At 37.7% G+C, this 12,137-nt stretch overlaps 1 protein-coding gene across 1 annotated transcript in view; it reads left to right on the top strand.

Annotated features, from left to right (window-relative positions):
• The window catches only part of NAA25 (N-alpha-acetyltransferase 25, NatB auxiliary subunit), a 77,325-nt gene extending 68,067 nt beyond the window's left edge, over positions 1-9,258 (top strand). Inside the window, exons 23-24 of the mRNA XM_055321859.1 lie at positions 882-1,028; positions 6,421-9,258. Of these exons, the coding sequence (XP_055177834.1) occupies positions 882-1,028; positions 6,421-6,543 (270 nt within the window). The 3' untranslated portion in view covers positions 6,544-9,258. The remainder of the gene's footprint in view (positions 1-881; positions 1,029-6,420) is intronic.
• The last annotated feature ends 2,879 nt before the right edge of the window (positions 9,259-12,137 follow it).

Raw genomic sequence — 12,137 nt, forward strand, 5'->3', positions numbered from 1 at the left:
TACCCACCCTCTCCACTTCCAGCAACCCTCAGTTTATATCCTATGATTGAGAATCTCTTGTGATTTGTCTCCCTCCCTGATATTGTCTTGTTTTATTTTTGAAAACCATTGTTTTGAGATGGCACCCTTAAATTCCCTTATATTCTTTGGTTTATCTTGGAACTTGTTTCCTTTCACTTTTTATCAGTTCACTTCTATACCAGTACTGTCTTGGTTTGTTTTTTTTTTTTTTTTAAGATTTTATTTATTCACTCATGATAGACACAGAGAGAGAGACAGAGACAGAGGCAGAGGGAGAAGCAGGCCCCATGCAGGGAGCCCGTCGTGGGATTTGATCCCGGGACTCCAGGATCGCACCTGGGCAAAGGGATCCCCCTGTCTGGGTTTTATGTAACTTTATAATATACTCTCCTATATATCAGGGCAAGTCCCCTTAACTATTGTTTTTCAGATTTTTTTGTAACTCTTGTCCATTATTTTTTCTTTCGGAACTTAGAAAACTCTATTTCTGTTATTAACATTAATAACAGAAATCTCAAAAATACATAGAGAAGAAGTGAAATTTTGGTTTGTCTCATATGTAGTGTTCCAGAAGATTCTGAGCCTGAAGTTGAAAATAGGATATTTCCATCTATAGTTCCTCAGAGTGAATAAACCTCATTTAAAAAAATGCTTGTCATTGTTGCTGAGTTTGGATCATTTGGTGGCAGTTAAATTTACCTTGGTTTGAGAGACTTTCATAATATCTAAAACTGTATCCATCTCGGTTACTATTAATAGCATTAAGTAATACTATGGTATGAGGTTAATATAGCTTATGAGATGTAAGCAAAGGAAATATGTTTGGTAATCTTTCATCTTTTTAAAAATCTTTTTTCTAGCCACCTGTCTTCACCAGTTTCCAGGACTATGTTACTGGGCTTCAGACTTTAATTTCCAACGTTGTGGATCATATTAAAGGGCTTGAAACACATCTAATTGCACTTAAACTTGAAGAACTTATTTTAGAAGATACTTCTCTCTCACTGGTAAGAGACTGCAGGCAACCAGCAATAAGTTATTTGTAGATATTCAAATGTTCTTTTCTTTATCACAAGGATGAATTTCAATTCATTATTTGCTCCTTCTAGGACTTGTGATTGGAAGGTGCCTCGTAGCAGTGTTTTGTTGTGTCATTGGTGGTGGTGGGTTCCCCTCCCCCTTCATTTCTCCCCTCTCTCCATACCTCCTTTCTGTACGTTTGGGGTGTTTCTTTTGGTATGAAAACTGATGATTAATTAATGAGGAGTACAATTAGAACTGTCCCTGTTTTGAGTACAAGAGGAAACCAGCCATACTCTTGAGATCCACGGGCAATTTCCTTGAGTGAGAAGTTACCTCCTACCGGGTTGGTTTATTTCTTTGCCACCCCAGCAGTTATCACCTGAAAAAGAGATGCTGGACATCATAAATAATTATGTCAGTAGTAATTAGGCTAGAGAGTAAGCCAGTCAAAAAAGGGAAGGAGCCAAGCATGGAATCAAAGGTACTACTCATCAGACTTCTGGTAATTACTTTAGGCTAGTTTCTTACAATTTTGGTAGCAAAATCCTTGTAAAGTCTTGCCTTTAAGATGTGTATTCTTAAAAAACATTAAGTAAACTTTAAGTCTGAAATGATTGAAAATTTAATGGTGTCAGAGGAGTTAACATTCACTGACCTAGTTGCTCTAGTGATGAAACTCCAGTTGTGAGGGAGTGCTCCCTTGAGTAGTTCATCTGGCCCCAGCCTCTGCTAGTTAGGGAGCTCATTCACTAATGACAGCAGCTATCATCCCTAGCCTCAGACCTTCCCAGGGAGGCACAACAGCTTTAAAAGATTATAAGCCCCTCTTTTGTAAAGCTTCAGCACATTGGAGCTATAAATGAGGCGGAGCTATAAACAAGAGGCTTACTATGGGAAGGGGCTCAGAGCCTTTAATAACAACATTTCCAAAGACTGGTTAAAGAAAGCAGATGTGTTCAGAGGTGAAACTAAAAGTTTGGTTGTAGGCAGTTAAGCTGTATATTCAGCTGCTTTCCTATATACATTAGAATGAATATAGACTTCAATGGTGAGTAGGACTAATTGATGGGTTAATTCTTTAGTATTTTTGTCTTATTTGTTTAGTTTTCCTTTTTTCAAGCTTTACAGTGTTTTGAAAAGTAAAATAATCTTGTAAAAAAAATTGAGATTAAATAAAGACTATATAGTGAAATGTCTTCTTCCCTTTCTAACCCATTCCCTAATTCCATTTCCAAGAAGGAACCATTGTTGTTGATAGTTTCTTGTGCAATCTTCCTGAGTTTGATAACCCAAGCTAAAAGCATATGATGTTTGTTTCCTTACCTTTTGCTTTTAAACACAAATGATAGCATCCTATACACATTGGGGGTTTTTTTGTACTAAGTGTCTAGATTATTAGGTGAGTACTTCTGTACTTTCTTTTTTTTTTAAGATTTTATTTATTTATCAGAGAGAGAGAGGCAGAGACATAGGCAGAGGGAGAAGCAGCTCCCCATAGGGAGTCCGACGCAGGACTCTATCCCTGGCCCCTGGGATAATGACCTGAGCTGAAGGCAGACGCTCAGCCACTCAGGCATCCCTTTTTAAAAATTTCTTATTTTCTAAGATTTTATTTATTTATTAGAGGGCACAAGATAATTAGAGAGGGAGTGAGAGAGGGAGAGGCAGTCTTCCTGCTGAGCAAGGAGCTCAGTGTGGGGCTTGATCCCAGGACCCTGAGATCATGATCTGAGCTGAAGTCAGACACTTAACCAACTGAGCCACCTTATTTCTTAACTGTTGTATAGTGTTTCACTATTTCTTTATACGCAAAATGTATGCTTAAGAAAATTAGAAAATAGAGAATAGCACCTCTCTTTTCTTAGCCCCAAATAAGTCCCAGTCTCATCATCCAGAACTATCCTCACCTCTTTCTCTTCTGTATTCCTGTAACACATCTGTATCTGCCAGTAGCCTTTATGACTTCTGGGCACTTGGGTGCCCAGTAAAAGCCTAGTAATTGAATCCTTGAGAAACAGGTATATCCTAACTAGGATTTTTGCCTTCTGCCTCTCACTTGGACACACTCTGAAAGAAGAGATACTTGATAGTCTGTTTGGAACACTTTTACAGTACTCGCTTTGGCAGCACATACTAAAAATTGGAACACTTTTACATATAGAGAAATCTGATAATTAATGGTAGGTCTTGAGCTGTTTGACTTTTTATTTTTTTAGGCCAAACCCAAACTTATTCTCTACTCCAAACTCTCAGCTCTTTCCCAAATACTACAGAACAAGAAAAACTCAAAATTATACTATTTGCTTAAAAAAAAAATCTTAAAAGATCACAAATTTGGATGAATGTCACATTGCTTCATATGATTGGGCTTTGCTGGATATCTTTGAGATTTTTAATAAGTAGATAGATATAAATTTATTGAGCTTGCTATTGGATAAATGCTCATAGAAATACAGTGATTGAGGGATCCCTGGGTGGCGCAGCGGTTTGGCGCCTGCCTTTGGTCTGGGGCGCAATCCTGGAGACCCGGGATCGAATCCCACGTTGGGCTCCCTGCATGGAGCCTGCTTCTCCGTCTGCCTGTGTCTCTGCCTCTCTCTCTCTCTCTGTGTGTGTGACTATCATGAATAAATAAATAAAATCTTTAAAAAAAAAAAAAAAAAAAAGAAATACAGTGATTGAAAGACCTGGCTATAACTCTGAAAAATAGAATGGAGTTTCCTCAGAGAGTTGAAAATAGAGCTACCCTATAACCCAGCAATTTGCACTACTAGGGATTTGCCCCAAAGATACAAATGTAATGATCCAAAGGAGCACTTGCACCCTAATGTTTATAGCAGCAGTGTCTACAATAGCCAAACTATGGAAAGAGCCCAGATGTCCGTCAGCAGATGAATGGATAAAGGTGGTGTGGTATATGTATACAGTGGAATACTACTCAGCCATCAGAAAGTGAAATCTTGCCATTTGCAATGATGTGGATGTAACTATTATGCTAAGTGAAATAAGTCAGAAAGACAAATACCATGGTCTCACTCATACGTAGAATTTAAGGAATAAAACAGGATCATTGGGGAAGAAAAAGAAATATAAAACAAGACAAAATCAGAAATCAGAGAGGGAGATAAATCATAAGAGACTTTTTTTTATCATAGGACACAAACTGAGGGTGGCTAGAGGGGAAGGAGTTTGGGGGACAGGGTAACTGGGTGATGGACATTAAGGAGGGCATTATGTGATGTAATGAGCACTGGGTGTTATATAAGACTGATGAATCACTGACCTCTACCTCTGAAATTAATAGTACATTATATGTTAATTTAAAAAAAGACCTGGCAAAAAAAAAAAGACCTGGCTTTAGATGCATACAAATTAATTTGGAGGTAAGATAGAGGCACAAAAACTGAACGAGTCTGAGAAGTCTTACCGGAGAGGTTACATTTAAGGATCAGTAAGTGTTCAGTAGGTAGACCAGAATGGATGAAAGGATATCAAAGCAGAAAGAGGCAAAAGAGTGAATTGTGTGGAAACACCTGAGTCAGTCGGCAGAGCTAGAGCACATGGTATATGGGAAGGACTGTCCAAGACAAAGGTGACAGGCACAGTAGCCCACAAAGCTGTTGCCAGTTGTGTGGTGGTAGTTAAAAGATCTGTCTGCCTTCTGATGTAAGAAATAAGATTTTTCATTTTGAGTATTCATTCAAAAGGTTATCTTTAAGTTTGGGCTACTTTAAATTTTTTAAGCCTTGACTCTGTCCTTATCTTTTTTTTTTTTTTTTTTAAAGATTTGTTTGAGAGCATGAATGTGTGTCCAAGTGGGGGGAGGGACAGAAAGAGAGAGAATCTCTCCCTGCTGAGCATAGGGCCCAAGGGGGTGGCAGTGGCTCTATTTCACAATCCTGAGATCATGACTTGAGCCAAGACCAAGAGTGGATGCTCAGCTGACTGAGCCACCCAGACACCCCTGTTCTCATATTTTGACCTTGGGAAAGTCATTTAACCTCTGTGCTTCAACTTCTTTATCTGAAAAATAGAAATCATAATACCTATTTTATAGGATTATAGTGAGGATTACAAAAAACAATAGTGGCATTTTATTACCTATTTTTATTGAAGTCATAATACCTATAATATACTGAGCAGCACCAGCCACCAAATGTAGGATCCATATAGTGCTGGCTATTCGTATTTTGAGGGGAAAAATTTTTTTTTCTTCAATTCAGTTGCCACTAGGTTTACTTCTTTTTTCTTTCCTTCCTTTCTTTCTAAACTTCAAACACTATGCATAAACCCTCTGAACTACCACAGTCCCAATCCTTTTTCCTCTTCCCAGGGGCTTTCCACTAAAACTGGTTATGTGCCAAGACCTTTTAATGTAACCTTATAACGTACTCTAATAGCTGTTAGGCTTTTGAAAGTAAATGATACATTCTATTTTATTCTGAAACTTGGCTTTTTTTCACTTAACCTCATATTCAAGAGATTTGTTTAGGCTAGTACATATATGCCAGTCTTGTTCTTTTAAACAACTGTATGGTATTCAAAATATGAATGCATCATAGCCATTGGACTTTTTAGGTTGTTTATATACATTTACTACAGGACTGAATGAAATGTATTTTACATGCCTTCTCGTCTTATGCACATGTGTATTTCCAAGGTTGTTTAGGTCTCAAGGTGTGTTTATCTGGTTTCTTCAGGGCTTTGCAGTACCAACTTCATGTAACCTTAGCCAGTTCTCAGCCAACCTCCTTTCTCTGTTTGAACATTCCATCCTTTTGTTTTTTGTAGTCTCTACCACAATTCAAGTGTATAGCACATATTTGAGTAGTTCTAGGAAAGCTTTATTCTTTTTTTAGCTCTTTATTCTCTGGAACCCATGGACTTTGTCAATATAAAAGGAGACCTATCAATATTATAACTAGAAAAGTTGGCAAAGGTAAATTTGATGCCTTTATATGTGTCTGTGATAATGTTCAAATTAATAAATTTCTACTTTTGTTTTCTGATGAAATAATGAGAAATATTAATTTTTCCATTTTGTACAGCTAACAAAATAGTGATTTTATATCCAAACTACTTAGTAATCATTTTCTACCTTTTTTTCTGGATAAAAGTTAATCAGAAATACCAGTTTTTTTATTTTGTGTAACTTAAAACAATACTGATTAAAGACTTAAAAAAATAATGATGCTAAAGCAGGGAGCCTGTTTCTCCCTCTGCCTATGTCTCTGCATCTCTCTGTGTCTCTCATGAATAAATAAATAAAATCTTAAAAAAAAAAAAGGATAATTGTAGTTTTAACTTCCACAAGAAGATCTATAATCTAGGGGAGTGCTTTCAGAGCAAGACCACTAATTATTGTCTCCTTTGTAGGAAGAGAGAAAATTTTCAAAGACTGTGCAAGGGAAGGTGCAGAGCAGTTATCTACACTCACTTCTGGAAATTGGAGAGCTGCTGAAAAAAAGACTGGAGACCACAAAGAAACTAAAAATTTAAGGAAGTGTGAATCACAGGCACCGATGACTTTATGGCAGAAAATGACATCATCTTCCCAGGCAGAAGCTACATCTGGTTGACCATCATTTTAATCCAGAACTTCCTCATAAAATGCATGAAGGACTTTGATTGTGAATTAATTTTTTAGGTATTAAATGTATACAATTGATTAAATTATTGTATATAAACCAGAAGCAGGACCCTCATCTGGGTTTGACCACTTTTTATACATGTTCATATGCATATGGCAGCCACAAGAGAACCCCAGTTTTCTTCTTTCCTCCCATCACCAGAAACATCTGGTGGGTAGGGGGGTCCTATAAAAGCAGCAATAGAAATTAAGCATAAAGCATTGACCTCAGAGCAGCTGAATGGCCCTACCATTATTGCAGTAGGTGTTTGGTCTGGTCCTTGAGCCTTAGGAAGCAGAAAGCAGAAGTATAGGGGGACCATGACTAGCAGCAGGCCCTTTTTCCACATTAGTTTAGTTTTGAGGCTCCCTCAGCTGCTTGGCTCCCACAGAACCCAAACCAGGTTCCCAAAGGGCCTCAGATGAAATTTGGCATAAATAAGCACCTGTCACTGAAGAGTGCCACTGAGATGACCACAGGCTCCGTAGCCAAGAAATCCCCATCCTAGTTCCTGTGAGTTAAATCACAGATAGGCTTATGTTAACTTACAGGCATATGGAGGGGAAAGCAGTGCAGACCACTTACGAGCCTGCTGAGGACTAGCTTGCTGTCTTTCATCCATCTTTGGGAAAGATGGGAATCACTGTTTTAAAGAAGAGAGGTGTACATAATTTATGCAGACAAATCTAATACCAATGTCATTGGTTTTGTGAGATTATATATATATATATATATATATGCTTTTACATATATATTTTTCAGGCATATATATGTGTGTGTGTATATATATATATATATATATATGCTTGAAAATAAAGATGTAATACTTCAGTGTTTTTTAAGTGGGGGGGGTTTGGGGAGGAAGGAAGGAATGTATATTATGGACTTAACCTAGGTTTTAAGTTTTAGGCTGGCAAAAGAAATGTTATCCATTGGGTTTGACATTGTCTACTTTCTTCAAACTTGAGAATTACACCAGGATGGTGTTTACATTGTTCCTACATTGTACCTGTAGCTCCCCAAGACTGTAGCTTCAGAGGTTGGTTGACAGAAAAGATAAACATTGCTCTTGAAAATGCTATACAGTTTATACAATTGCTTTGATAACTTTTTGCATTTGAATCTGTGCTTCTATTTTTAGTCTTTGTTACTCAAATACCATTAAAGTTAGTAATTCTTTAAGAACAAAGACATGAGTTTGATAAGGAAATTCAGACATCGGGTTGATTGGTCTTGAAAGACCTTACAGGTCCTTTCCTACTCACTTCTCCAGTGAAAATGTGATACTTTTTTCTTTTAAAAAGCAAAACAAAAGAGAGCTTGGGAAATCTCTGTATGCAAAATAACTGCATTTTGTTCCCTCATCGTGACTTTCTTAGATTCACAATTGATAGGGTGATTAATAACTGTTTAAACTTCCAAGGAAATTTTTAAGGAAATTACATTATCTGTTCAAAATAAGACTTACTGGAAATCCTAGTCCATCAAGTAATTTCAAGAAGTTATTTTTTGACGTAAATTGGTATCCACAGCCATCATACCCCATCTCAAAAAGAAGAACTGCCTTGAACAAGATGAATTAAAAACTCTAATTGATTCCAAATTTAATTTAATGACAACATATCATAATTTCGTAAAACTATTGCCTATTTAGATGGGACTTGGTGTGTGTATGAGAGTGGGGGTATGTGTGTATGGCATATGTTCTTGAAATGATGTTTCTTTGAATATCCAGAAATACTGTACATAGAAATAGAAATGCTCTATGAAACAAGTCTTCAACTGACCATGGTCAATCTAGCATATGTGTGCTCAGCGAGCTGGCTTTGGTCCTCAGGGACAGTGCTTGACTCCAGTGGTCTACCTAACTAGTCTTTTGCCTAGGGGCACCTGGGACCTCTACTGGTGTTAGTGACAAATAATGTTACGTCGAGGTTATGCTTCCTTTGTTATTTGCCGACTTTCCTACTAAATGTAGCATTTCAATTAGATCCAACCGCTTACATTTTGGGATAATGTAAAAAATGAAATTATGCAGAAATGGCCAATATCTTTTATTGATCTGTTCTTTTGGAAACTGTTATGCACTATAAATTGTGTACAGTTTAAATATATATATATTCATATATATATATATACACACACACACATATATATATATTCTTAGGGGAGTAAAAAGCACCCTCCAGCAATTGTATGTCATTGGTATTTGAAGAGAATTCCCAAATAACCCGTTGCTGCTGCTGCTGCTGTTTTGGTTTGTGTGGGTTTTTTTGTTGTGTTTGTTTTTGTGTGGTAAATTGATATTTAAAAAAAAAAAAAAAAGGAAAGAAAAAACACGACTACTGTTTACAGACTGAAAAATTACGCTTTTTATACTACTGAGATCCTAAGTTAAGACTCTCCAAAGCAAACATTTGGTTTAAATCATTTATCTGATGTGGATAAAGCATAGAGAAATTTTTAGTGTTCTTCACATAATGGAAAATGTACAAATGCCTAGCTGTGTTGCCCATCAATTTTGTATATTTTCATAATTTTAATTGTTCAAAATTGCATTATATTTTGCAATCACTATGTTCAACCTGGATTTGTCTTTCATTTAAACTTTTAATATAAAAAGGGGTTTCAATGTATCTATGGCCTTGTTATTGAAACTCTTCCTACTCATTTAAGGTCATTTATTAATATGGGAAGTATATGTTCTCCCTTCAGAACTAAGTGAGGCATACATATCCAATTAAACTGGATGGGTTTAATTTATATAAATACTTCCATTTTAGGTTGGCATTTCTGCCTGGGTCATTTCTGTTTGGATTCCTAGAAGCCACAACGTTTTAAATAATGTAATTCATCTCAATTTTGTACTGAGTGTTATATTCCTTGGCAAAATTGTAGTATTTGTGAATTTAAAACTTTTATTTCAAGGCCACTAGTCTTTTCATTTAAAAGTAGTACCCCACATGCCAGCATTCATGAATTTCAACATCTATGTATTGGACACTTCTCTATCACATGCCGAATTCCACTTTAGGGTCTGCTGATACAAATGGTAAATGAGAACACACATCCTAGGTGGTGGTCCAGGTGGGGTAGGAGTTGAGAAAAATAAACCTAGTTTATTTAGAAGTCCTGGAGGTAAGTCAGGATGCTGATAACCAGGTCCCACGAATAGTGCCATCTGACCTGACTGATGGAAAGTCAGCAACGGAGAAAGGAACCCCTGTGCATAGGCCCCGAGGCAGGAACTACTGAGCTTGTTCCAATTGATGGACAAAGGGCTCAAGCAGCTGGGCTTGAAGTGGAAAGGGGTAAGGATGTTGGGGGGTAAGGCTGGGGGTTTGTCAGATGTCAGAGCAATGACAATGGCTACTTCGTAGTTAGGGAAAGGAATGAGATCTCTAAATTTACTGGGAAGTTACTAGAAGATTTCGGGCAGGCTGATGACATGGTTTCTTCAAGAGTACTTAGGGCCCACAGGCTAAGATCAAAAGTTGACTCACTGACGGTACAGTGGAAAGAGGAGCTTTCTGTCCTGAAATATTGTTTCCTATCTGTCCTGATCTATTAAATGCCCTTGTCTGGGCCCTGAGGAAAGTCTTAAAACTTTTGCCTGCTACTCCATCCCAATATTCTGTCATTTTTACAAAAGGTGGGGTACTTGGGTATACTTCACCACTTTTTTTTTTTTTTTTGAGCACAGGCACATACTCAGAGCAGAGAGGGAGAGACTCCCAAGCTGACTCCCTGCTGAGTGGAGCCCAGATGTGAGGCTCAGTCCTACAACCTTGAGATTACAACCTGTGCTGAAATCCAAGTCCACAGCTCAACCAGCTGCACCATTCAGGTGTGACCCCTCACTGCCATTTTTAACCTTCCCCAAAAGGTGGGCTCAGGTTTATACTTTTTCTTCCATTTTTAGATGCTGTCACTACCTTGATGCAGTCATGTATTTAATAGTAACAAGTGGAATGTAAGCAACCAGGAGCCAAATGCTTATAAAAATTATTTGTGGGGTACCTACAGCAATTTATGCTGTCAAAGCACAGCTTTCTTTGCAACTTCCTGCTTCCATGTATCCCAGTAAAAGTGGGTCCCTGACAATGTGCTATTTCACATAGGAGAAAAGTTATTGCAGGCAAGGCTACTACCTAAGACTACATAGTGGGGTAAGGGTTAGGGAAGATTCAAACTCTTTAAGTATTGATGAAGTGAGCTGAAATCTCGACCACCCCTAACCCACTATCTCACATTCTTTGTAGTTTTGATGGCTACATTCAAATTGCCAGATTCTGTCTTGGTGCTTTATTGAACAATCAAGTTTTCCAGATGCAATTCTGATGCCAACTTTTTTGGTGACACCAAATGCCAAGGATTATTTTTGATAACTTACAAGTTCCTCAGAATGAGGTTCTTCGTGTTGGATCCAAGGTCTCATTTGCTTCAAGTTATTCCCTAGAAATTGTCTATATTTGTTTGATTTTGGGAAGCCAGTCCATAGCCCTCATTATGGTCTGATTAGCAACATTTGAGCCATGATATTTAATTAGAGGAAGAAGAGGGAAGGAATCCATTTGCTCTAAGTGTCAGGGAAGATTTAATTTTATGTGGCATATGCAAATCACTTAAAAACTCTATAGAATTTTGAGGGCTCATCTTTAATGAGAAATATCTGATATAAAGAGCCTCTGATAGGATAATCTAGCCCTGCCCAATGGCTCTTCAAGTCAAGACCCTAGGCTTATAAATACTCAGTCTGGATTCATCCAATGAAGTACCCCTTGATGTGCTGCCACCTTTCCTTTAACAACTGGTAGGACTGCTGCATTCAGGGACTGTGGATGCGTTTAAAGTTCTTTCCCTGTCATTTGGCTTCTTTATTTCCCATTAAGACAGTGAATGCTTAGATACTTGAAAGTGAACCTGTTTTAGACAAATGAGAAAAAAATCTAGAACAGCTAAATCAAGTTTATCACTGAGAAACATCCAGAAAGATGTCCCCAAATTTTCAATTAGAATGAAAAAAAGAGTAGGTGAAATATTGAAATATATATACAGTTACATCCTTTTCTCAAATGTTGAGTATCTACACGGGCTACTGGCAAGTGTTTAGGTCTGAACATTTTGTTTTTAAGATTTTATTTTTTTATTTTTATTTTTATTTATTCAGAGAGAGAGAGAGGCAGAGACACAGGCAGAGGGAGAAGCAGGCACCATGCAGAGAGCCCGATGTGGGACTCGATCCCAGGTCTCCAGGATCACGCCCTGGGCTGCAGGCAGCACTAAACCGCTGAGCCACCCAGGCTGCCCATGTTTTTAAGATTTTATTTATTCATTTGAGAGAGATAAAGAAGGAGGAGGGGCAGGAGAGGGAGAGAGAATCTCAAGCAACTCTGCGCTAAGAAGCCCACCACGGTGCTCCATCCCAGGACCATGAGATCATGACCTGTGCCAAAATCCAGA

Source organism: Nyctereutes procyonoides, unplaced genomic scaffold (genome assembly GCF_905146905.1).
Source record: "Nyctereutes procyonoides isolate TBG_1078 unplaced genomic scaffold, NYPRO_anot_genome, whole genome shotgun sequence".
In the NCBI taxonomy this organism is placed as follows: Eukaryota; Metazoa; Chordata; class Mammalia; order Carnivora; family Canidae; genus Nyctereutes; species Nyctereutes procyonoides.